Here is a 27,802-nt window from a genome sequence, read left to right on the forward strand (position 1 = left end):
GAGTCAGACCCATTAAATGTATTAATTCCCTCTCCTCATCATGTTACAGAAAACAGATGTTAAAGAATTTTGCTCCAGTTCACTTAAAATATTCTGAAGAAATTTCCCATTTTACAGGTGGCCTTTGGGTAGCACTATGAACCGGAGGATAGAACAAGATGAGCACAGTGACATAAGTGAGTACAATGCATGAACTCAAGAGTGGTAGTAGGTAGTTGGAGGTCAGCACACTCATTTTCATACCTCTGTGCCATTTTCTTTTCCCACAAGCCTCCCGGAATAAAGCTGCCTACTTTCCAGTGGCTAACTGGATTTTTCAAACTCTGATCTAACAAAACCAAGTCAGATAAAACAAAAGGTTGCAAAGTGACATGGCAAACAATGGATTATGTGCTAACCAGAGCTTAGCAAATTATAAAAAAAGTTTTAAATAAAAGTTTTTCTACCCTCTCCCACTACAAATAAAGACAAACATTTTCAAGACCAAGACTCATTTGTTTGGCATGCTACCTGTTGTATATTGCTACATTTTTTTTTTTTATATATATAAGGTGCTTCTCAACATACTAATGTTTGGAGACATCTAACATGTGACCCATTTCTAGTCAACTCCGTTGTGTTTGGCTACTACTCACAGCTATTGCCCACCAATGACGCAGTCTGCACATTGCATATGCAAGTATTAAGACCTTAAATCTAAAGACTGCCAGGAGCTGTAGAGAAAAGAAAACAATCTTTGGTTAATTCAGAACATATAAAAACAGAATATCAACTGCTTGTAATGTAAATGAACAAGACTCCACAAAGAAATGAATTTGGTTATTAGGAAAAAGTTTTACAGGTTGTATTTGCTTATTAAGATATAAATTCAACATTTTGGCTTCTCAATTATAAAGCAATCAATGAGACAACTCAATGCCTAACAGTAAGCACATGCATAAATGTTTGCAAGATAAGAGGCACCAAGCATGCACCTGTGTGACATCCAGCTGAAGTAAATTAAGTCAGTGGGACTCTACACAGGTACATAGTACGCTTGTGTACAGTTCAGGGCCTGAACATTAATTATCTTCAGAGCTTAAGTCTGCCAAATATCTAACTGTTACAGTGTAGGTAGGTTTTAAATATTTAACTTTACAAATGAGAGGGGATAAGGAACATATCTATACAATGATTTCCATAACTGAAGAGTTTAAAAGGACTACTGAAATGAAGATTGTACAACAACTCATACACTATAGTTATCTGTATCTATCATGGAGTTCAGATTCCATGACTTTCCACAACCTCCATGACTAATGCAGGGGCCAGCATCACTGATCCCAGGACCAGCTGCTCAGATGATCCCTGTACAGCCACACCAGCTGCTATTCTGCCAAGCTCTGCCCAACTGCAATGGGTATCTGGTGCAACTGGCCCTGGGTGTGCCCCCTCTCAGGAGCAGCTGCTGATATCTCTCCCCACCCACAGAAGGATCCCCTCTTCTAAGATTTAGTCAGATATGCTTTTAGTGGAAGTCATCGACAGGACATGGACTATGAATTTTGGTTATAGCCTGTGACTTGTTCATGGCTTTTTCCAAAAGCCTGTGATTAAATCGTAACCTTAGTCACTAGCTTCCTCTTTAGGGACTACCTGCAATTTTTCATTTGTGTTAACATTTTGTTTACTGTTTCCAAAAATTAGTTTTGAGCATTTGACATTTTCAAAGGTTTATGGAAATTATTCTTCCAGACACAGTTATCCACATTTTACAACAGAAAAATTTGACAGATAACTTATCAAACCTGCATATGACCAAAAAATAAGTTTGTGGCTGAAGTGTGATTAGAATTCTGAATTAAAGTTCCCAATCTTCCATTCCTGTTCTCATTCCATGATTAAGATGCTATCAAATTCCTGGTCCACTTTGATCAATTTCACCACCACTGGTTTTTATAACTGATCAATGTCATGTTTTTAGATATTTACAGCTGAAATTTAATGGTGTTGTAACCATAGGGGTCCCAAGTCAAAAGATATTCAGAGTTTGACTGATCTTCACCTCCTAAGAGCAGCCATGCAGATGAGGAGGAAGTCTTGCCTGTTCTCAGCTCAACCAAGACTAGCAGCTAGAAGACCCTGGGTGGAGCACATCCTGTCATGAGGAGATCAGACCCACCTTCAAAAGCCTCCTCTGCAGGGGAAGGATAGGTCTTATCCCTCCCTAGCCTAGCCAGGATTTGCAGCTATAAAGACCCTGGCAGCATGGGTCTGTGCAATATTTTTCCATCCCCAAATGTGCAGGGCCCTGCTTGAGACCATGCTACCTGTAAACCATCAACTGTTCAAATCAGTTTACCAAAAAGAGTTCCAAACTTGTAACAGGCAACCATGTAAAATAATTGCCTTTCCCTTGACAATCAAAATACCAAAGTAGACAATAGCTCCAGAAGTACAAATGGATCTAATTTAGTTTTAAGCATAAAGTTGAATAAGATTACATTTCTGCAAGAGTAGGAATAAGTTTTAATTTTAAATTCTAAATTATTTATGGATTTCAAAGTCTTCACTCAAGAATTTTCCATTCCAAGTTGGATGTTTTACTACATAAGCAGCTCTAACTGTAGGTTGGATTTATCTGCAGGATTACCAAACTGAACAGATAGCTTTTTTAGCTTTATGAAATGGGAAACACTGCAGATGCATTGATGAAGATGGCATGGTGGGAGGTACTTGAGGGGACAACATTTGGCTCTTGGGGCAGGTGAACGTAATAGCTTTGTCATCTGAAGTGATATAAGGCAGCATCAAGGTGGATATGCAAGCAAAAGCTTATACTAATACCAGATGAGTAGTTTCAATGCACCCATTACTGGTGGGAACTGGTACATAACAAATGCTATGTTAAAAATCGATCTCCTCAGGGTAGACAAGATCCAGTGTTACCCAAGATGAATGCATGTGATCAAAAGAAAAGGGGAACAGACTACAAACCTTGATGATCCAAAGAGAAGAAAAATAAATTTATTCGCATGTGAATATTTGCAGGGCTCATGCAGTGGAGAGTTGCTCTCTGACTTTGCCCCCTTTGACACTACCACGAAGCTGGGGTCTCAAAAAAGGGAATAGAAGGTTTCTATCAACCCATACGGAGGATGAACGAGCAATGAAGGTAAAGCTCTCCTTCCTTGCACCTAGTGCTTGTATGTACAGGGTAGCAACCGGGTCATTATGTCCACATAGATTTTAAGTATAAAGAAGGTATTTTAGTTGAATACATACATCTGCAACATACTTAACATACAGAGGTCAGCTATTGTCCTGCTATCAATAATTCCTCTCCCTACCGATGGATCTATTTCTGGAATATTGGCCCAAGGTAAGATTATACATCCTAATTTTAATAGATGTGATTTAGAGTACATGCTCCTCTTCGAAACTACAAGAAAATCTAACCTTTGCACAAGGCTCAGATTAGGGGATACTAAATGGTACATTCTCTCTGTATCAGGAAAGTCCCAGTTGTTGCATTAAGCATATTTTAAAAGAAATTCTAAAACAAAACACTTACAAATATATCGAAATACGAAGAATGATAGTCATACTGCAGGACCTCCTTCTCTAAAGTAGTCCCAATCCCGCCATTTACCTATAAACAAAATAAATAGTATTTACAGCTTTAGAAAATGGGAAATTTATTGAAGTCAAAACAGTTACCATTTTCAACTAATTGTTTCAAAGCACTTCTCTGCCTAACTCTGAATTAGTAAGTGTATAGGCCAGAGACATGACATCTTTATGGGAGTTGTGTTGTTACAAATATGCTTTGTTCCACCAACATGTATTTAGTGTTTTCAAAAGTCTAATAATGTGTTTAAGATTCACTATTTTTAATGACTGTATGGCTTGCTCATGCTGCAGTTCTGATTCTCATCCTGAGACAAACGTGAAAGAAAATGTTGGGGAAGATATAGTCAGGCCTATGTATTTTTTGTTCCTTTCCACGGGCAGACATGAAAGAAATTTTGGTTTCCTAACACTCAGAACAAGTCACCTAGACCTATCAGAGTTACCAGCTATATTTGTGTTACGATACTCTCAAGATACATCTTTTTTCATTAAGACTATTATTTTCTCTACTACTCTTTAATGGCCTGTTGCTGTTTTATTGTCACTCTTTAATCCTTTTATTAAGCCTCCTTTTATCACCAGCTCAATTCAACATTCCTCTGCCAATCTTAAGTTGACTAGCCCAAAGAACGGGCTTCCTTCCCATGTAAAAATAAAATTATTTTAAATTCCCAGAGTTGCCTGACTTTTTCTTCTTTTCCTCCTTCATTTTTATTGTAGCGCTACCTGATATCTACAAACAGGATGCAATAGTGCTGCCTCACAGTGGTGCAAGTGGTCACAAATCCTCATCTGTTTGCCATACTTCCTGATTCCACACAAGTGCTGTCTGTGTTCACAAACACACGTTCTAAATGACTGCTTTAGCAGATAGGTTATGTCTAGATTACAAAGATTTGTTGACAAAGGTTTTTGTCCAAAAATATCTTCTGACAAAACTTCTGTTGACAGAGAGCAGTCGGACTGCTCAGCCTCTCTCTCAACAAAAAATCCAGCCAGAAGCACAGCAGACAGGGCTGCCCAGCGCCCCGGAAGCTCTGTCTGGGGACAGAAGCCTCACTGGAAGTCCAGACTTGAACCATTCAAGGGCATTAGCATGTTGTCACAAACCCAAAGTCCAAACCACCCCCTAATTTTGTGAGTAGCACCATCTGCAATCATAGAGGTGGTGACAGGCTGACAAGAAAAGTGCACGGTTAAAACTCCACACACATGCACAAGACAGCAATTATGGTAAAACGAGAGTGCACAGATATTACAGACAAAGGAGACTAATGAACAGGAACAGAAAAGGGAAATGAGACACTTCTCAATACTCTGTCATCAATACCTATCCCCACCTCTCTCTCTCATGCAAGTCAGTACAGCTCCAAAATCTAGCACATCCCCTCAATTTGAGCTTCAAAATACTCCATCAGAGATAAATTTACAAAAATACTTCAGCATGCAGACCTCTCCTTGCATCTATCCAACTTCATGACAGATAATAAAGTTGCCATGGATATAGCATACAAAAATTTAGAGAATGCTATCAAGCCTAAACAAAAGCAGAACTGTGTGTAAAAAAAAAAAAAAAAACACAACAGGCAAAACAACCCAAAAGAGGCATATTAGTTCTCACAACTTTTCCATAGCACTGAAAGTTTTAAAAAAGTCCATATGCATAAGCATTTTAGCCTCAGGGAGGGAGCATATCAATAAGGTCAGGAAAAAAACCCCAAAACACAGTTGTGTGCGAGACAGTAATCAAAACAAAACAAAACAGAAATCCACTTCCCCTTCTCTAAGCACTCCAGCCAAGCAATCCAGTCTTTCTTGTGCTACTTATGTTAAATTTCCAAGTGTCAAAATAACAATTGGTAATGTTAACCAGTTTGAGCCCAAACATCGCAGTCATGCCCAGAAAAACATTTTCTGCTTATCATAAACCTGGTGTCTTCTCTAAATGTCACTAGTTGTCCACCAGGTGAGAAAACAAGAACACAGCATATTCTATCAATTGCATCAACACCCAGTGTTTATTTAAAAAAAAGAAAAAAAAAAGAAACACCCAAGATTTAGACTCCTCCCAGTTTAAGTTGTGAAATTAACTTAAAACTATGGATACTTGAAAATTTAAAAAAAAAATTTTTTTTTTCACTTCATGATATTGTACAGTTTAAGGTTCACGGATTTATTACTCTTTATTGGAGGCAGAATTAGAATAAAATTTTAACATATTAACCTATTTTATAAGTGATACACAATGTAATAGTCAAAGAAGGTAGATGGGGAGCCCTCTTCTACAGAGCACACTAGAAGGGATAATAAAATCACAACATATCTATCCTCTTGTTGGTGCTTCTCTGGTGTGGGATAGTTCACATCTTACTATACCACAATTTTATAGGAGGGAGGCTCACATGTTTCCAATTATGTGCACTACAAAGACTAGCTAACAATGAAAAATGTGATGTTCTGTTTAAAATGTAGATCCTTTGATGAAGCATATTAAGAAAGCAGGACATGGAATCTTCAGGAAACCAACAGTTTATCATAAAATGGATCTCTGCAATAATTTTATCTGAAAAATCTAATTTGGGACAACCACCACATGTACAAGTATGCTTTCCTTTCCCTGACACACCTCCAACAGACCACCTCCTTAGCTGTGAAGATATGATTAACCTTAACTAGTTAAATGCCTTCTCTACAGTGATACAAGTTCATCAACTATATCAACTAAAGATGTACATTCCGCTCCCACACAGCCCTCCTCATTTAGATCAGCGTCTTCTTTTTTTGTTAAATCATCTTCAAATGAGACTGTACATCTCTAAGAAACTAAATATTTTGTTCCTGCTTGCTTCCAGGTCAAATGCCTCAAAAACTTGATTAAAGGTCTAGACAGAGCCTCCGCACGTCCAAATTTCACAATACTGGGTTTGTACATACTGAAAATAGGGGATCTTTACATTATGATGTCAAATACAAAATGTGGGAAAAAGTGGTTTGAATTGCATAATGTTAGTGTTTACCACAATGAACATGGGATTTGACATTTCTGGGGATATAATCCAGATTATCAAAGTAGTTAAGGAACAGATGTCAGCAACAGCAAAATTAATATATTTTAAAAATTCTTAGAGTAAACTTGGCATAAGGAAAACGTATTATTTGATGAGCCAAAACAACTTTGGACAAGAGCACCCCTCAGGGGGAATGTCTCTCATGAGATAAGCAATGATAGAAAATACTGTTTTCACTGCGTCATGTGGTGACAAACCTAAACTTCTCCAGACTGATATTCATATTTACTATCCACATCCATAGATAGCTGAATCTTCTTGATTCCTTGGTCTACTAAGTACATTGCACTTACCTTGTTCGAGTTTGACATGGTTAATAATCAGAATTTAGCCTGAAGTATTTCAGAAACAAACAAATGTATAATAATGAAATGTGAATCCCAGCAATTAAAAATAAACAGTTGCCACTGCTAAGCTAAACGGATCTCTGTTTATCAATGTTAGATGTCAAGACACTTGTTATAAAACTACAGGTGAAACTAGACTGATAGTACATACTTTGAGTTGAAGTGGAATGGTACCTATTACTCATTTCTGAGCCCACCGTCCCACCGCGGGAAAAACAAATCTAAAAAAAAAAGCTTGAAAAACAAGACTCACATTTAACTCTATTATCCATAGCAAGGTTACGAATAAAAGGTCAAAAGTAACAAACAAACAGAAGGTCCTTCGGACATCTGATATGCCTTTCTTCTCTCTTCCTTCATAAGACTCAATCCTTGCCATCAGCTGTGCTGGGTTGATGGAATGGATGTCTTGCAAGGAAGGACAGGAACTCCGACTGCTGCTCTGAGCATTTTCTGCATTGTCTGGCAGTCGATTCATCCTGGCTGTCATTAGAGTAGCCTTTTCTCAGCTTCACCATCACTAGCAGGTTGATCCATATAGGAGGATATGCCTTTAGAAATAAAAACCCAAAATGTTAGTCACAGCAAACTGACTGCATAAACAAACTTCATCTAATCATACCTGTCTTTGAAATCCAACACTTAAGTATCTTGAAAAATGTGTTAAAAGTAATTGTCAAAGTTCACCTATAAAATCCCATTTTGAGACAGAATAGATTAATGTAAGCCATATCTCAGGAAACATATTCGAGGACTGGAAGTTTTCAGACTCTAATCTCTTTTGCTACTGATGGATTGGACAGCCCTGGGCAGGTCATTCCAGCTTGTCTTGCAGTCTCCAATTGCATAACTCTGGATAATGCCTCACATGGAGAAGGTGTGGACTGGATTAGTTAATGCATGCACAGTACTTACAACTTAGAAAGCACTGTATAAACAATTAGTAAAAGTATATTCTCTATTTGTGCCTACTCTTTCCACCACTTTCCTCATTGCTTCATAGAATGATTTACTTGCTGTATATAAAGCAACATGCAGCTAATCAAAGTACTTAGGCCTAGATCAAGCTTCACATAATTTTGTGAAAAGGAACGAGGGACTTACTGTCTGCAAACTGAGATGTTGTTTTCACAGAGAGTTGTAGTGATATAATCAAAGACGCAGTGCAGTATTTTATTGTATAGAAAGACCTGTTAAAACAAATCAAAGTTTCACTGGTTTTGCTAAATTGATGCAACATCACACTTTAACTATACCAGTGTGACTTCTTTGTTTCAATAAGCTACAAGAAAGCAAAGGTCTACTTGGTACAACTTCTTACAGGTTAAAGGGTATCTGCTACAGCAGTTACCACTGGCCAGGGAAAGGAACAGTAGCAAGTCAAAGGCTCATTACAACTGTTGATCTACTAAGCCGATATGGTTAAACTTGCCCACTGTTTACATCCTGTTACATTAGCATGAAGCTATGAAGCACAGAACTTAAGGGTAACATATAGATGTCAACAAATGCCTATGCTTGTTCATTCCATTTGAATTTGTACATTAACTACTCCCACGTTTCTCAAAATGATTCATTCCTTCACATACCAAGGAGCAGAATGGTTCTTTTTCCAATCACTTGTTGCTGCCTGAGATACCTTTTTCTGGAGAACTTCCTCAAAGACAGCTGAGTAAGGCTGTCATGTGTTTCAACAGATATAACAAACTAATTTTCTCCAACAGAATTCACAAAAATATGTATTAAAAAATGGATTTCTTCAACTTCAACTTCTTTCTCTTCCTCTTCCCTCCACGCCCACCCACCACAGCAGCCAGGAGTTCCTCCTCCTAGCCTTGGACAAAAGTGGAAGTTTCTGCTCTGTTATTCAGACCTCCAAATTATGCAGTCCCTTCTTTGTCAATCAGCAGAAAAATCAAGCCCTCTGTATCAGGAACAGCATCAGGGTTTGGACAGAGTGAAGGTCTAGATAACAGGTTTTGATAAACTAGATGCCCCGGTGGGTGTGTATGGAGGAAAGTGGGAGAGAGAGAAAATGGGGACCACCATAGGAAGCCCTTAGCAGCAGTCTCAGTGAGCCCCCTGCAGTCCTGCTTTCACAGGAGTGGGGCGGCACAGAACAGAGACCCCGGCCAGGACTGTGAGGAGGAAGAGGAAAAGCTCCCAACCTATGGGAGACATCTCCATGGCTGAATGGCTCCTGCCCTCTTGTTATTCTAGTTCTTTTGATAAGCAGGAGAATACTGCTCCCTGTATATGCTTTTGCAGATCAAAGACCATACTTTTTACAGGTTGTTCTCTACTTACTCACACATACAGTGAAATAGTGACAGAGAGATAGCTGAGTTAGTCTGTTTCTATCAAAACAAAAAAGCCATCATGCAGCACTTTAAAGACTAACAAAATAATTATTAGGTGATGAGCTTTCGTGGGACACACCCACTTCTGATCTGTCCCACAAAAAATCTAAGGATGTGGGTCTGTCCCACAAAAGCTCATCACCTAATAATTATTTTGTTAGTCTTTAAAGTGCTGCACGACTGCTTGTTTTGTTTTGATAGAATACAGGCTAACACGGCCACCTTTCTGTCACTATAGGAAGTAACAGAATCCATGACTTCTGAAAGCCCTGTGGCAAACCATTTCTTAAAAGCCACCCAAATATAAGGCAAATTGGGACTGAAAGTGTTATAGGAATATTTAGATATGGGGAGATGAGGGAGGGAAAAGAAGGCCTACCATTGAAAATAGGCACTTCAGAGCTCAGAAAAGATATCCAGGCTCTAAACTCATTTAAAGAAGCTGTTGTGAGGCACATAACAGAGGGAGACAAAAGCATGTCACTCCCCACCCCCACTCCCTGCCCATGCTTTAGGAAAACTGGTGTAGGAATCTGAATATGCGTAACTTGAAGATGCTTTAGGCAAAATGTATCACCTGATATTTTAAAAGTTACTATATGCTGAATAAGTATGTTCTATTTCTGTACATATCCTTTTATGCGACTACAGAAATATGAATTGTGATTCTGAATCTGCTTATAAATCTAGATGTGCTGAGGGCCATTATAGATACTCAGGAAAAACAATGGCCAATTACTCAAACCAAACACCTCCGATTAGTCTTGTTTTTCCTGTAAGCCTGGATTATGGTTGGTCCTGTCAGAACATGTGACCCTACCACCTGATGCTGCAAACCATCTTGGATCTTGTACTTTTCCATTAAAGATGAGGAAGAAGTATGAACCAAACACAAAGAATACGCACCTTGAAAAAAGGGGATATAAAGGTGGGAAACCAAACAACATGGGCAATTGCCAGATGCCAGGAGACCCTCACCTGCTACTCAACATGTCTGCTGGAAACATCTAAAGCAGAAGAGTTTAAGATTTTTCAAAACCAACTGGTCAGGTTCATGGACTTTAGCCTTCAAACCTCTGCAGTTATTGAAGCTAGGGGATTTCAGACGAAGATTATGAAATAACCTTCATATTGAGTGTAAACCTTCCTCTACTCACATAAAAAATTTCCCTTATGCCATCCTACCATATCTCATTTCTATTCCAAATGTCAACCACATAACCTAATTTCATACTCCATGCATCAAATTAAGTGCCACTTCCATCTTTCTTCATTCTGATGAAGAACTGGATTCCCCAAAACCTGACTACTCAGAACAAAAATATATTTGATTTCTTATTCATGATACAAAAAGTATCATACAAGATACAGATAAGAAGAAACATGTTTGTTTTCCAGCAAACTTATTACTAAGAGACTACATTTTTGACAAACAGTCCTCCTTCACTCTGCGATGGAAGCCACGAAATTATTTTACAAGACATAGTTTTACAGTTAAATAAAAAGCCATTAATGAACATGCACAACAGACAACAGGAGCAGGGAAGTGAGGAGGCTGGAAATAAAGCTTGAAATCAATACAAAACTTCCTCCTATAATCACCTGTAGTTTCAACCCTTACAGTCTAGACATTTGTATATTTGTTTACTAATACAACAAAAAAGAATTCCTTAGCTATGCACATTAAATACTTCATTAACATACATGTAAAAAATAACATAAAATTATGGCTATTTTACCTCATTCTGACAAATGAAAGGGGCTATTAAAGTTTATTCTAGAGTGATAAAATAACTGCCTTAGCAGAAACAAAACTAGTACAACTGAAAATTACCAAGATAAAAATCAAATGGTCTTATGACCCTCAAATACTGTACTCATGAACCCAAGCAAAATGAAAAATTATTGAACTAATATTAAGTCAGGACTGTAATTCCACTCCCCATGTTAGATACATAGTTGTGAAATTAACCTTTATGCAAACTCTAACCTGTAACTGTATAAACTTATAAACTCTCCTAAAATCTACTTAAAATAAAAATGTTCTCAGCTGCTCCCTAATGACTACAAATTAGCTTTTGCTTAGCCTCAGAAAATTGATGCCTGATAAAATCCACTGATAATTAACACTGAGAAAAATAGTCACAAAACCAAAAGCCAATTAACAGGTAGATCATGCCCAGGGGCGGGGCGGGGCAGGGGTGGGAAATCAGGTCACTTTTCTATATACCCGTTTACCTACCAACACACCAGTCTGTCCCATTTCCCTGCTGTTTTCAGTCTTATTCACTTTATGTGATGCCTCAAGTTGGGACCTATAATACAGCTTTTTATAACTCTAGGTTTCTGGTCTGGAAGTTCTCAAACTCGGTTGGGAAGACAAAGCCAACTGCAACCACATCAGGACTGGCTTAGGATTTGCTGGGGTCCAGGGTCAAATACCAAGCTCCACCACTCAGAAACTAAGATGAAGCCTAAGCTGGCAGCAGAGCTCAGGTTACAGGCTTCTAGATAGACGATGAAGCCCTTGGATTTCAGGTTTGCTCCCTTCACAGGAGGCAGTGGTCTTGAGCTTCACCTTCTCCCCTCCTCCCTACCTGGGGAGACAGGGCTCAAGCTTCAGTCCCTACTCCTGGGGTTGTGTTGTAAATGTTGGTGACAAAAGGGGTCCCAGTGCAATGAAACGTGAGATCCATTACTCTGATCTTCTACTATACTGTCTCTTACACGGAGCGAAGGATACAATATTAAACTACATTGAAAACCAGGAAAATATGCTCAAGTATTTAACATCCAATAATAATATTTTTAGAGAAAGAAGAGGTGAAAGGTCAGACATCAGCAGTTCAGCAAAGTGAAAGTAAAAAGTAACTATTCTAAGAGAAGAAGGAAGTGGCATTTAAGTATTACATTGAGAACTATGCTAAAAATATAAAAGTAACAGAGTACAGAAAGGGTGTATATCTAGAGAATAAGCTGTCCAGCACTTTGTAGTTAGGCTCATACAACTCTGTATGAGAGTTTTTCTAAAGCACTCCATGTCAGAGCACTACCAGAGTCCAATATGTGAGAAAGAATGAAGAGGAACAATGTACTTGAAGGGGCTCCCAGGAGCTCTGTGTTAAAGTTCAGTTAGCAAAATAAAGGAAGAATAAAATTTGGCGTCTGAAATTCCCAGACCGCAGGCCAGGCCAGGCAGAAGCAATTGCAGAGTCTAGCTTGAGACCCCCAGCAGGCACGGGAGAGGGGCTGTCCGTTACCTGTTCCAAGCCCTACCTTTTCCTGCCATCACCCTCCCCGTCCCCACCTAAGGTACTCTATCCTACGACAAGTCAGCTTTGGGAATCAGAGGACAAGGTTGGTACTGGGCCCCAACTGGGGACTGTGTTTGTAAAATCAAAACTGAAAATCTCAAAGTTACAGTACGTACAGTGAACAATTTATGCATATGATACCTGATTTCTTTGAGAGAACTACCTCTCCATCACCAAATCTGTCTTCTAAAACTTGTACAGCTGCTTGAATGTTGGCTGAAGGACTGAAGTCACATTGAGCAGCAGAAAAAGTTTAACTGATCATTTGTAAAATCTATCCTTAAAAGAATGGGATTTGACTCCAATTTACTGTCCATCACCACCCAAGGTCTCTAAGCATTACCACTTCTCAGTTTTCAGGCTGCCAAATAATCTCCATTCCTGTCTTATCTCCTATACCTGTTAGTTTATGTTGCTTTAATTTGAATTTTATTTTGGTTGTTTCATGCCCTCATTTTTCATCTCTAATTTGTTCTATGTGATTTATCCTTACTCGTGTGCTCAGCACCTCACAATGCAGCATGGGTAGCAATAATAAATTTGTGCTCTTTATGCCTTTCCAAAGTTTAATAAAGATGTTGAGACTGAGGCTGTCTCCAAGCCCTTCAGAATCCCACTAGACAAATTTTTCTACAATTCTATTCATCATCATCTATCAATAGAGTAAAACCCCAAGTTATGTGGGGTTTGAGCTCCTCACAAGACCCATCTAACGCAAACTTTGCCTAAATAGGTGGAGGGTGACCCCTCTTTCCTCCTCCATGACCCTGGCAGCCTGGAGCCAGGTCACTTTCCAGGCTCCCACTCAGGGGTAGGGAACCAGGAGCCAAGGCAGAGCAGTGCCTGGTCAATTTCCTGGCTCCCTGCAGGAGCCAAGAAACTAACCAGGCACTGCTGCACCTGGCTTGGGGCTCCCCCCCACCCCATCTCCTTCCTCCCTCTTCCCTCATCCTCTGAGCCCCCAGGAGCCAGGCACAGCAGTGCCTAGTCAGTTTCCCAGCTCCCTGTTTGGGGGCTCAGAGGAGGAGCAGGGAGCCAGGCACAGTAGGGCCTCTCTCCCAGCTCCCTGTGGCTGAGGGGCTTTCCCCATTTTCACCTTTCCCCTCCTTCCAGTAGCAGCATCGCCCTGGCTTCCCCCACCTGGGGAGGAAGGGGACATTGTGGGGCTGCTGTTTTCAGCATTCCGCTGCTGGCTCCAGCACTTGGAGCCAGCAATGGAGCGCTGAAAGGGGAAGTCACGCGGCTACTCCTTTCAGCACCCTGCTGCCAGCAGAACACTGAAAGGAGGAGCCCTGAGGCTTCCCCCTGACTTCTGCCAGCTGGTGGAAGCTATGCCACCCACCCCCTCAGCTCCTGCCACGCACTTCCCCCAGCTGAGGGAACCAGAGGATTACAACATTCACGCTAATACGGTCATTTACTGTGAGCAATTCTATATTAATATTTTTAAGATGACTTAAGAACTCATTTTCAGAGAAATCAGCTTATAGCGAATGATAGCTACTAGTAATATTACAATACCCACTTCTGCCCATCCCAATCTCCATCTAAATCACAAATATCAAGAGCATCACTTCTTTCCCACTTAATACATACCACTTTCCTAAGCTAGATTCTATCTTTAAGGAAAGTTTTGACACAGTACTAGCTATGTGCTAAAGTATATTTTTCTCTTCCCCAATAACTGTTTTACTTCCTCAAAATACTCTCTCATATTTGCTAGGCAAAATAATATTTAGACACATGCTTCAGTTGGCATTATAGCTTGACTACTGAAAAAACAGAATATAGGGTTAGGAATGACCAGATTATATGATCTACTCCACAAATAAAGGTTTTAGTCCACATATGGAAGGCATGATAAACATTCCAATTAGGACACACACTCCACGGCTTTTGTACTGATCCACCTAGAAAGTTCTGTAAAAGATCTTAGAAAAACCACAAGTAGTACATAAACGAAGATCCCTGATAATAGCCTACATAGAAGAGGGAATGAAAGATCAAGCCATGCAAACTCTTAACACAAACAGAAAAAAGCAATTACAGAAAATAGAGACACTAACCACTTGATTTCTTGTCCAGCCACCAATTAAAAAAAAATTTAAAAAGCCAGCTCTTGTAGGCATTGTAACATGTCTCTAATGTTTTTAACAAAATAATACCCTACTGGATTATACCAGGAGATGTATGTTCGTTATGAGTTCATCATCTCTTGCTTCCAAAGCAGTTTTAAATGTATTGGTTAAAACTGCATTCTTCTCTTGGAGCTCGTTTCATCCTGGAACTCTGTCCATGCTACCCAAAATACCACAACCCTGACGCAGTTTGAGACTGGCTCTTGTTTCACATAACAGGGTTTGGAATTTGTTTATGTTTTTCCCTGACAAGTATGAGTATTAGCAGAGGAAGGCAAAACTTACAAAAGCATAAACCACAACTACAACCACCACCACTTCAGTATGTCCACCTGACTAATACCAATGATAAATCTGTATTACTTGAATTTTTTTCAAAAACAAGACTTCAAAAACCATTTTAAGCTACCATGACATTGCAGTGAAAGACCTCAAAATAACAAGCATATGTGCAGCTCAATATGCTCAATATTTATAAAGAGATAAAAACTACGTAAAATGTTATTTCCAATCAGGGTTTTACACTTGATCACAACATACAAACAATTTACACCAATGGTTTCCAACCAGTGTGCCACAACACACTGGTGTGTCATAAAGAACTGTCCAAGTGTGCCATAGAATTTCATAGCATCGTAGAACAATAGAGCTGGAACAGACCTAAAAAAGCCATCAAGTCCAGTCCCCTGCTCTAAGCAGAACCAAACCCATCAGATCAGCCCCGCCAGGGCTTTGTCGAGGTGAGACTTAAACACCTCCAGGGATGGAGACTCCACTACTTCCCTGGGCAGACCATTCCAATGCTTCACCACCCTCCTAGTGAAACAGTTTTTCCTAATGTTCAACCTGAACCTTTCCAACCGCAACTTAATACCATTGTTTTGTGTTCTGCCATCCATGACCACTGTGAACAGCCTCTCTCCAGCCTCTTTGCAACCTCCCCTCAGTAAGTTGAAGGTTGTTATTAAGTCCCCCTTCAGTCTTCTCTTCTGCAGACTAAACAGTCTCAATTCCCTCAATCTTTCCTCGTAAGTAATATGCTCCAGCCCCCTAATTATTTTGGTCACCCTCCGCTGGACCCTCTCTAGTGTATGCACATCCCTCCTATAATTGGGGGCCCAGAACTGGACACAGTACTCCAGATGCAGCCTCACCAAAGCCGAATAAAGAGGAATAAGCACTTCTCTGGATCTACTGGCAACGCTCCTCTTGATGCAACCTAATATGCCATTAGCTTTCTTGGCTACAAAGGCACACTGTTGACTCATGTCCAGCTTCTCATCCACTACAACTCCCAGGTCCTTTTCTGCAAAACTACTACCGAGCCAGTCGGACCCCAGGCTGTAACAACAATACTTGGGATTCTTCCGGCCCAAGTGTCCTTATTGAACCTCATCAGATTTCTTGCAGCCCAGTCTTCCAATTTGTCTAAGTTCCTACCCTCCAGCATACCTACCTCTCCCCCTAGCTTAGTGTCATCTGCAAACCTGCTGAGGGTGCAATCCAACCCCTCATCCAGGTCATTGATAAATATGTTGAACAGAACAGGACCCAGAACCGAACCGTGGGGCAGTCCACTAAAAACCGACTGCCATCCTGACATGGAGCCGTTGATCACTACCCACTGGGCCTGACCTTCTACCCAGCTTTCTATCCATCTTACCGTCCACTTATCCAATCCACACTCCTTTAACTTGCTGACAAGAATATTGTGGGAGACCGTATCAAAAGCTTTGCTGAAGTCAAGATAAATCACATCCATTGATTTTCCCCTATCCACAGAGCCAGTTATCTCATCGTAGAAACTAATCAGATTGGTCAGGCATGACTTGCCTTTCACGAATCCATGCTGACTATTCTTGATCACGCTTCCCTCCTCCAAGTGTCTGAAAATGACTTCCTTGAGGAGCCCCTCTATGAGTTTTCCAGGGACTAATGTAAGACTGACCAGCCTATAGTTCCCTGCATCTTCCTTCTTCCCCTTTTTTAAAGATGGGCACTACATTTACCTTTTTCCACTCATCTGGGATGTCTCCCGATCTCCACGACTTTTCAAAGATAACAAGACAAGGGCTCGTCAACAGCATACACCAGCTCCCTCAGAACCCTAGGATGAATTAGGTCCGGGACCATGGATTTATTTACATTTAGCTTTTTTAGATAGCTCCTAACCTGTTCTTTCTCCACCAAAGGCTGTCCACCTTCATCCCACAATGCATCACTTATCGCATTAGTCCAGGAGCTGTCCTTGTCCGTGAAGACAGAGGCAAAGAAAGCATTAAGTACTTCAGCTTTCCCTACATCATCTGTCACTGGGTTACCTCCCTCATCCAGTAGGGGCCCCGCGCCCTCTCTGATCACCTTCTTCGTTAACATGCCTGTAGAAACTTTTCTTGTTATCTTTCACATTCCTCGCGAGTCGCAATTCCAGTTGCGCTTTCGCCTTCCTGATAACTGCCCTACATTCTTGAGCTATACGTTCATACCCCTCCCTAGACATGTGTCCAAGTTTCCACTTTTTGTAAGCTCCCTTTTTGTGCCCAAGGTTTCCAAGGATTTCCCCATTAAGCCAATCTGGTCTCCTACCATATTTACTTCTCTTGCTGTGCCTCGAGACGGTTTCTTTCTGCGCCTTCAAGAGGGCTTCCTTAAAATACTGCCAGTTTTTCTGGACTCCTTTTCCCTTCATGGTAGCATCCCAGGGGATTCTGCCCATCAGGTTCCTGAAGGAGTCAAAGTCTGCTTTTCTGAAGTCCAATGTATGTAATTTGCTGCTCTCTTTCCTTCCTTTGGTCAGGATCCTGAAGTCTACCATCTCAGGATCACTGCTTCCCAGGTAATACCCACCTCTACCTTCCCTATTAGTTCCTCCCTGTTTGTAAGCAGCGGGTCAAGCCGTGTGCAGCCTCTGGTCGGGTCCTTCACCACTTGTACCAATAAGTGATCCCCAACATTCTCCAGAAATTTCCTGGACTGCTTGTGTACCACTGTATTGGTTTCCCAACAGATGTCAGGGTAATTGAAGTCCCCCACGATAATGAGAGCCCAGGATCCGGAAACTTCTCTCAGTTGTCCAAAAAAAGCCTCATTTACCTCATCATCCTGATTTGGTGGCCTGTAGCAGACACCAAGCACCATATCTCCAGTGCTGCCTACACCACTAAGCTTGACCCATAGATTCTCAACAGGCTTTTCTCCCTCTATGTACTGGAGTTCCCAGCAATCATAGTGCTCTCTTACATAGAGTTCAACTTCTCCTCCTTTTCTTCCTTGCCTGTTCTTCCTGAACAGTTTACACCCTTTCATGGCAGCACTCCAGTTATATTTCATGGCAGCACTCTAGCCATATGAGTCATCCCACCAAATCCCTGTTATCCCAATCAAGTCATAGTTCTTGGACTGGGCCAGGGCTTCTAATTCCTCCTGCTTGTTACCCAGGCTTCTGGCATTGGTACCTTAGATAACCAGTCGATCTCCCCACCCTCACTACTCGAACCAAGGGTCCACTTTTGTTGTACACTCCTCTTTGCGTTTCTTCCCGGCCTCCAAGTTCCTTTCTACCCACAGGGTTTCGGTCACCTTCCCCCAGCAAACCTAGTTTCTTCAGTTTCCCCTCACTGCAACCCTGAGGAGGAAACAAACAACCCCACACCAGCTGGGGACCAAGTAACAAGGCTGCCTCAGTCCCCACTGGCATGCAATTCATGAATTCCTCTCATGACCCCCATGGTTGCTCTTTGCAGAGCCACAATGAGGAGAAATGCTGACACTGCACAACCCCTTTTGCCCTGGGCGGCAGCTGAAATGCAGGTAGCTCCTTGCACTAGCGAGAGGGAGGGAGAGAGGGAGGGAGCCTGTTAGAGCTGGGATGAGGATTAAATGCCACATGCTGGCTCCAACAGGCTGGCAGGGAGGGGAACTTGCTTTCTGGAGCCACCTCCCCCACCCGCAAGTAATTGAGTACCCCCTGAAATTTTCAGCAGTTACTCAAATACTCAACATCCATAGCACGGCATTAAGCAGATTTTGAAAATGTGTCTGTACTTGCTGTCTAAAACTGTGTATTCTATGGTGAATTTGAGCAAATGTGATGCTTGTTTAGCTTGCTGTACACACTACTGTGTTACAAACATCTCTAGTAAGTCTGTAACCATAATAAATGTGACTTTTGAGCAATCAGTTCAGCTGAAAAAAGTGGATGTGCCATGGAATTGTCTCTCTCGATGAAGTGTGCTGTGTTATTGAAAAGGTCGGGATCTAGTGAATAAAAAATTCCAGAATCTTGTGTCTGCTACAGGACCTCTCTCTCCTGCTTTTTGAAATCTTCCTTCTCAACGATCATTAGTGTCAATCCACCCAATCACAGTTGAAACAGTGGTCCTTTTAGGCAGAATAGTCCATTAAGGCTTTAAAAGTTTAAGATTTTACAAATTATTTAAGTGCACTCAGTGAATTAGAAAAAGTTTAAATAATTGTCTCTTCTATATTTTGCTTTGCTGTCACTACTATACGATGATTTGTAGATAAGACGCCTTTAGTTTTCTCCCAAGTGAGCGAAATAAATTGTATTCCTACCTTCAGAAATTCAACAGACAGTTCATGAGCTAATTCAAATCTGGGAGCCCTGGACTACCATACGACACTGTGTGGGCATAAGAGGCTTTGATCGTTTTTCCTGAGTAAGATTAAGGAAGCCTTCAATACAGCAATTTCTACATTTACTTGGGATCACATTTTAGGAACATGGGGAAATCTATGAGGCTTGGATCATCCACAAAAAAAAGTGCATTTTTGGTTAGTTTTCCAGGAAACGAAAGAATCCCTAGGACCTTTAAAGAAATATTTTTAGAATGCAAACTATTTTAGAATGTAAAAGAGAGAAAGCCGTGCTAGTCTATATACTATCAAAACAAAAAAGCAGTAAAGTAGCACTTTAAAGACTAACAAAATAATTTATTAGGTGAGCTTTCATGGGACAGACTCACTTCTTCAGACCATAGTCATACCAGAACAGATTCAATATTTAAGGCACAGAGAACCAAAAATAGTAATCACGGTTGACGAATCAGGAAAAAAACTATCAAGGTGAGCAAATCAGAGAGTAGAGGGGCAGAAGAGGGAGAGGGGAGTCAAGAATTAGATTAAGCCAAGGGCCCCTATAATGCAAGAGAGACCCTATAATGACCCAGAAAATTCATATCCTGGTTCAAACCATGTGTTAATGTGTCGAATTTGAATATAAAAGAGTTCAGCAGCCTCTCTTTCCAAAGTAATTTTCATACTTAAAATTGTATCGCTATGAAAAAACCACTTAATAGCAACAGAGTTGTAAGATATGCCCTTTTGTTTTCTAGCAACTTCAGCTTTATAACAGACTATTTGTGATGCCGTACGACTAATTGTACAAATTCACTCCACTGTGCCTGGCAGAGGATTATACCTAATCATTAGGGTAAGTATTCCACCACCACTGCATCCCAAATAATAATGCATCTGGTTATTTTTGCAATGCCACACAAAGGAAAATCCTTTATAACCCTGTGGTGACCAAGTGAATGTGATTTTTACAACAACCATTGATTATAAGATTTTTTTCAAATCTGCTAGAGTATTTCTTACATATTTAAGTTTAACTTTCAAAGCTAAAATTAACTGTTCTTATTCCAAGGAATTTAACACACCAGCACAGTGAGAGTTCTTTCTTTAACTAAAAATTAGACCTGGTTATACAAAATGCTTCAATAAAAAAGTTGTTATAGAGCACACCAAACTTCAAGACATACCCCTTGAATTCAACCAAGAAAGGCAGGTCGAAAAAGATGGCCCTAGAAAATGGCACAGAATGGACTTCAAAACATTGGGAAAAGAGCTTCTATGAGATTTAATCAAGTTAGAATACATCAGCAAATTAAGGAGACAATATTTAATTTTAATGCACTGATAAATGAATTCCATATCCACGTAAGACTTGCTTAAAACTTTGGAAGTTTTATAATTCAGTCATAACCTATTCATAAAGAAACCTTTCAAGCACTTATAAGCAAGCTAAAGGAATAACACCGGAACAGACCTTTAGTCCATTTAGTAAAGTATTACCAACACATGATATTTCATCAGGCATCCAGCTTACTTTACAATGCATTTCCAGATGCCGTAGGAAAATTGAGGACCAATTTTTGCTATAAAGAACAAGGATTAATAGCCTTAAACTAGACGTTGAGGATGCAAAATATGAAAACTCCTTTTTACTCGCTATGTCCCTGGAGAAACAATATGTGACCAAAACAATAAAAATAAAAATTCAGAGCAAAAAGTTAGAATTCTGCACACAGTATTTTAAAATTCTGCAAAATTCTGCATATATTATTTACCAAAATAAAGCAATATAAATCACACTGGTTTCAATTATTTCAGTAATTTATTTAAACTACAATAAAATGCATGGAGGAGGAGAATGGAGAGCACTGGAGGAAACCCCCAAACCACCTTGCATGACAGTAATGAAGCTAGGTGTTATGCAACACACTAGGAGGCCTTAAGGCCTGAGAGAGCAAAAGTGAAAACTTCCATTCCTGTAGTACAACGAAGTCCCTATCCCTATGTTACAGCCTTAAACCCTGCAAACAAATACAAGATAGCCATATCAGCCCTGACACCTGCATGGGAAACCAATAAACAGGGCAATCTTGGCTTTAGCCTCATGAGAACACTAAGAGTATCATTGAGCCAGTACATGCACACGCAGTAAACAGCTAGGGGATAAAACCTTGGGAAACCCCATCCCTAGCCCAGTCTCTCTGGGCACTTCCAGACTCAGAGGTGCCCTGGACCCCCACCAGATGGAGCTATGTCTGCCACAGCCCTGATGTGAAGCACTTCAGGACCCGGATTCCTCTTGGCAGAAGGGACATAAGCATTCCAAAGAGCCTGTTATCCTGTTGAGTGCATTGCCCTGTTGTACCTTTTGCTTGTTAATGTGTACCTTGTGAAACTATAGTACCATGAATAGTTAAGCTTAATAAAGTACATTATCCCTAACTGGCTCTGTGTTGAAGCGAATCCCATAATCCTGTTAATCCTTGGCCTTGTACATTAACACCAAATTTGACCCTTCATTTCTAGGTATTAATGAACAAACATATGCATCCACATGCTCAATGGTACATCACAGGCAACTGATAAACAAGTGACAGCCGAGGAACCAAACTCACAATACTCACAAAAAGTCAGTAGCAAACAGTGCATGAAGAACAAATCTGATAGGAAATTATTTCAGTCCAAAAAGTTACATGGTTCTAATCACTAAAACACTATACCCATACATAAGGCTATACTGTCGTGTACACCACTCTGGTGCCTTAAAACTTCCACAGTTACACTTCCAGTGAAATTCACAAAGACAACAGGAACAATTCAATAAACAGGCAGGCCACAAGTTGAATCACCCTGGGGATCTGACTGGTGCCAAAACAAAAGATTTTGCCACATAATGGGAGGTCAATATTTCCTAGCACATTACCAACATTTCCACTGCTTACTGGGCTCTTAGAAGACATGTGGGGGTAAACTGCCTCTAAATAATAGCACAGGACACTGAGAACCAGGACTGGTAGCTGTAAACAATCTTTATGGGACTGCAGCAAACTTGGTAGGTAGGCATCCTTCAGTCTGCATAGACTGTGGATCGCGCCCTTTAAAGTTTCAATTGAGGGCTTCATTTACAGCGTCTACTGTGACTATGACGACCCACACGAGAGTGACAGTCCTTGCTGCATCTCTTGCAGATGTGGTGGGTGTCTGGCAAGTCCTTATTGTGCTTTCTGTGCGCTCGCTTCTCCTCTGCTAGCTGTCTGATCCTCATCTCGCCCTTCTGAAGACCCTTGTGTAACCCCTGCCTCCATCTGCTGCAGTCATCTGCTAGTTCTTCCCAGTTGTCCAGCTCGATGTCTACCTCTCGGAGGTCTCTCTTGCAGACATCTTGTAGCGCAACTGGGGGCGTCCGGGAGATCTACTTGGCCACACTCATGATAAGCAGTCACCCAGCTAATTAAACTCATGCTGGACTACAGAGTCTGCCAGACAAAAGAATTCTGGATTAGAGATTCAACCTGTACTACATTCTGCTCTGCCTAAAAGGACAGATCTTGCCCCATGCCCTAGCTCCTCAGAAGTACATGCAATCACTAGCCCTCCACGCCAAGCATACAGCAATAGTGAGGAAAGGAGAGAGTCTCTCTTGCTCGCATTCTTTCACACACACGAATACATGGTGCCACTGATTTACATCTCTACTGGCCACTCTACATGCCTGAACCAACTTGCCAAGTAGGAACACGTGACTGCTCTAACAACTTCCCTCTGCTTCCCATATCAGAAGAAATTTATATGTGGGAAATTACAAAAAAAAAAAAAAAAAAAAATCTGCAGGGGATATGAATTCTCTGCATATGTAGTGACACATAATTCCCCCCAGAGCAATGGTCAACTGAATGTTTAACTGAATTAGAAAATGCTAGTGGTTCAGTAAGAATAAAAATGGATTGCTTTTACTACTGATTTAATCTTGACCCCTTCTCTGCTCCCTACCTCCAAAGTGGAAAAAGTCAAATACAGAGAGTTTATGATGGAAAATGAAAGCAACGATATTATATATAATATCAAATCAGTACACTTGCTTGAGCATGAAGTTGAAAAGTGACTCAACACTACAGTTATGTCTACCCTAGAAACATCTGTCTACAGAAACAAAACTTCTGTCAACGGATCCTGTCTACACATAAAAGCGGATCAATCTTTTGATCTTCTCTGTCAACAAAAGGGCACTCCTGAGCATCTACACAGCTTTTTTGTCAACAGTTTCTGTCTAATGTAGACGTAGCCCACTAGTTTAAAAAAAAAAAAGACTTCCTCTTTCTTTAATTCACTGTTGTAACTTTACTGAAATTTAAACACAGCTCTGTATAGCCTCTTAAATGTTCTTGCATAGTCTTTACAGAACAATCCATTTCATCTTGAAACAATGACAAGATTTCCAAGTAATCCCACCAGACGTCAGTAAGAGTTTGGCTGAAAACTGAAAACCTGCTCCTGAATCAATTTGAACTTACCTGTTGTTGAGATAAGAAAGCAACTCTCAGCAACTCGTGTAACTATTCAGTGGATGAAATCTGACATTAGAATTATTTGCTTTGTATGAGCACCCAATGACTACACTGTAGGAGGGGGATATGGATCCACTTTCACACTGGATCCACCGTCAGTATCCAGCCCATGCAAGGAAGTTGACCATATTCAGTGAAGTATTCTGAATGTTGTATCAGAGACAGGTTCGCAGGAAATAAGCTCTGAGCACTCAATGACTACACCGTAGGAGGAGGATATGGATCCACTTTAACATTACGCTCACTGTCGGTATCCAGCACAGGCAATGTAGTGAACCATATTCAGCGATGCATCCTGGTCATGTGCCACTGGAGGAACACTAAGCATATACTAAAGTGAACACTAATTTGCTTTGGCTTTTATCAAAGACAACGCACTGAGATACAGAATTCCTGTGGAGGTGTATATGGCGCAGCATTTGTTAAACCACCTTCAACCTATTTGCCACTTTGGGCTCCATATACAGATTTTGTGTTATGTGGGTTGCACTCACACAATATACATACACATGGCCCTGTACAGCCCTGAGAGTGTCACATGGCCCTAAAATGTTCACTGATACAGACACCCACAGCTTGAGAACCATTGTGTTAAATGGACACCGAGGGTCACAAAAACGGGGGAACCAAGAATCCCAACAGGGGTGTTAAGGATTAATCTAAATGGATGAGGTCTACCGGTTACAGTCAACCACTAGGGGCTACAGCAGCCCATTTAGCTCCGTGCCCGTCTGTGATGGACCCCGAGGCACTCAAGCCAGGGCAGACCAGTCCCTGTCCATGGTGGGAGGGGCACTCTAGCTCAGCCGGGCCAGAGCAGCCCTCTGCCGTCTAATGGGTTAATTTAATGTTTAATTTGTTAACTAATTAAACAGGAGTTTACCCCCTTAAGTCCCAGCCTCCCCTTTTTACAGCTGGGGGAGGGCAAGCGGGGATGGGAGGGAAGCAAAGACTAGTGGGGGGCGAGGTCCGGGACATGGGTGCTCACCCCGCCACGCCCCTGTAGACGCCCGTGAAACTCTGGGGGCCCAGTACCGAATCACGGCTGCTTACCCTGCACCCACACCACGTGTCCCAAACCGGGGGGAGGCCGCCACCCCAGCCTGTACTCTGATGGGCCCAGCTGCTCGGCCCCACCGCACCCCCACTCGCACCCCCAGAGCAGGGCGTAGCCGGGCCGGGCCCCGACACCTTCTCCCCGCTGCGGTCCCTGCGCAGCTCGAGGGCGGATAACACAGCCCCCGAGGACCGATGCCCCAGGCGCGGCGCAAAGCTCCCCTGCGCGCCGGCCCCCCACCCAGCTGCCTACGGCCGGGCTCCAGCCGCCCCACTGCGCCGCCCGGCCCGCAAGGCCGAAGGGCCCTACGTCCTCCGTAGGACGCCGCGTGTCTCTAGGCCCTGGGGAGGGGGAGAGAGGCAGCTCCAGGCCCCCGGGCCAAAACACAGCGCGCCCCAGGGAGCCGGCAAAGCGGCTGGGCGGGGCGCGGAAGGATCTAGTCATCCAAGGTGAGGGCGGTGAGGCCCGCGGAAGGATCTGGCCACGCAGCAAGAGAAGGGGCGCTCACCTCAGCTGGGGGGAAGGGGGGGGGGCAGACCGCGCCCGCTCGCGGGAGCGGGTCCGGCGCGGCGTCTTCTACTGCGGGGCCGCGCCGCTGGGCCAGGGAAGCGGCGGCTCCTCCTCCGGCTGGGGGCGGCTGTGCAAGGCCGCGCAACAACAGACGCTGCCGCGGGGCCTGGCAACTGCAGCCGCCTGACATGAGCGGCAGGGGGCGGGGGCCAGCGTCGGCAGGGAGCGGGGTGGGCGGGGCTAGTCCCTGTGGCTCCCACCCCTGGCAGCGCGAGGGCAGGGCAATATGGACGAGGGGGTGTTGGTGTGTGGCCCATCACGCCCCTTTGCCCACGGGCAGTGTAGTCACGTTGTCCCTCGGGCAGCCTGACTGGGCGCCGTGTGAGAGGGGATGAGGGAAGCAGGGGAGCCCCGCCCTCACGCCGGCTACCGTTGAAGCTGTTCCCACCCTCTGGGTCCCTGGTCTAGGACACCTTTTTTACCCAGGTGCTGGGGCGTGCTGGCTTGTAGTGGTTCCTGTGATAGACGGGACTTATAGTTTGGTTCAAGTATTGGAGGGGTAGCCACGATAGTCTGTATCTGAAAAAACAAGGAGAAGTCCTGTGGCACCTTATAGACTGACATATAATCAGAGCACAAACTTTTGTGGGCAGAGACCTGCTTTGTCAGATGCATGAGTGGGGAATCCAGAGGAAGAATTCCCTCCCCCATGAAGATGGGGGAGACCCAGTAAAGAGGAAGGCCAGAGTTGACAAGTTCAAACCTGCCTTTGCCAATGAGAATCTCTCCCATAGGAAGTGAGGTAACCCCAGTGCACAGGTACACCAAAGATAAGATGGAAATACACCTAGGAACTGTGGGCAACAAAACAAATTGGAACTAAGGTGAAGTAACTAACTCATGTGCAGTCAGCTCACTGCCCTGTTGATTCATATCTGTAACCTCGCTGCTCTTTCTAGCCACAAGCACGTAGACAAGGCCCTCCTCCTCCAGAGACAGGTCCCAAAGGTAAGCCATATTGTGGAGATCACATATATTGCTGTCATGCCAAGTAGCACACCTTCCACAGCTGAATCCAAAGGCACCCTCCAGTGTGATACAGGCTATAGAATCACCTTAAAATTGTGTTCTTAATATCACTTACCTGGCTGTCCTGTGAGCCATGCAGCATACGTGTTGACTTGCCAACATTAGCTTTCTAGAGGGGAAGAAAACAAACGCATAGCCCCTCCAGGGTCACAGATCATCTGACAGAGAAGCCAGACATAATGGGGAAGTGCTTGGTGTTCCAGTAAGCATGAGTTTAGCAGTGTCCATCTGCCCTTCTACAAATGCATCACCTGCATGCACTGCCACAATACCTGCAAGTCGGTTGTTGACCAGGAGTTAACCCAGGAAGGACAGGGTACCAACTTAAGGCCAGAGTATTGACCCTACTCCTGCTGTGCCCTTTTTTGTGATGTCCCAACATGATTGGAAAAAGAGGATCACCGCCTGCTGGGAATGCTCCTGAGACATAGGGAAAAAGCATCAAAGCTTGCCACACCATTGTTCTGCCGGAGCTGTGTGCTGCCTCCCCAGTCCTCTTCAGTATCTTCTTCCTTGCACTCTGGGTTTAGGGGATGTGGAAAACAGCACACCCCTAAGAAATAACCGTTTTGGTTAAGAACAATGGAGACTGATGTTTCAGTGGAAACAAACAAATGTATGAATGCAGTCTGAAGAAAGTGTACTCTCAAGAGATTAAAAAATCACAGGTCTTATCCAAAGCCCGGTCCACTCAGAGGGAATCTTTCCATTGATTTCAGTGGGTTTTGGATCAGGTCCTATTACTGGAAATTAAAACACACAACATGAGCAGCAGCGTAACAGGAGACTCCCTCTGATTGCAAGCTACCTCATCTTTTGAATCACAGTACAGTGGAATTCTGCCTTCCCATATGTTTACATTGCCCCTCCCGCTCACCTCTCTTCTTCTCTTCAGCATCCATGCAAGATGAAGGGGAACCAGTGCCCTGCCATATAAGGCTTGATTAGAGCTGTAGAAGGAGATTTTCAAAGGCATAAATGGCAAGTGTTATTCTCAAAGTATAACATTCAGTGGCATTTTTCACCAAATGAGCTTCCAAATCCCTGTCAGTGGAAAAGTGAGTTCCATTGTTGTAAGACCATCTCAGCAGTTTCTGTTTCAAGTTATGAATTCAATGGCTTTTTCGACAATCTGTTTACATTTAC

General features: G+C 42.3%; 1 protein-coding gene across 6 annotated transcripts in view; it reads right to left on the reverse strand.

The window, feature by feature from the left end:
* Nucleotides 1-25,759, reverse strand: part of STARD3NL (STARD3 N-terminal like) — a 51,684-nt gene extending 25,925 nt beyond the window's left edge. For 2 of the 6 annotated variants that reach the window (XR_012644543.1, XM_074988091.1), the window contains exons 1-5: nt 25,566-25,759; nt 8,132-8,217; nt 7,281-7,578; nt 3,554-3,631; nt 636-713 (exon numbers count right to left, since the gene is read on the reverse strand). Coding sequence is in view for 5 of the 6 variants with exons in the window: in XM_074988091.1 (XP_074844192.1) it covers nt 636-713; nt 3,554-3,631; nt 7,281-7,517 (393 nt within the window). In the remaining variant the exon portion in view is untranslated. Of the gene's footprint in view, nt 1-635; nt 714-3,553; nt 3,632-7,280; nt 7,579-8,131; nt 8,218-23,946; nt 24,988-25,053; nt 25,442-25,565 lie in introns of those variants that run through there. The other 4 variants (XM_074988093.1, XM_074988094.1, XM_074988092.1 and 1 more) reach the window with 4 other exon arrangements.
* Nucleotides 25,760-27,802: the final 2,043 nt, after the last annotated feature.

Source organism: Carettochelys insculpta, chromosome 2 (genome assembly GCF_033958435.1).
Source record: "Carettochelys insculpta isolate YL-2023 chromosome 2, ASM3395843v1, whole genome shotgun sequence".
In the NCBI taxonomy this organism is placed as follows: domain Eukaryota; kingdom Metazoa; phylum Chordata; order Testudines; family Carettochelyidae; genus Carettochelys; species Carettochelys insculpta.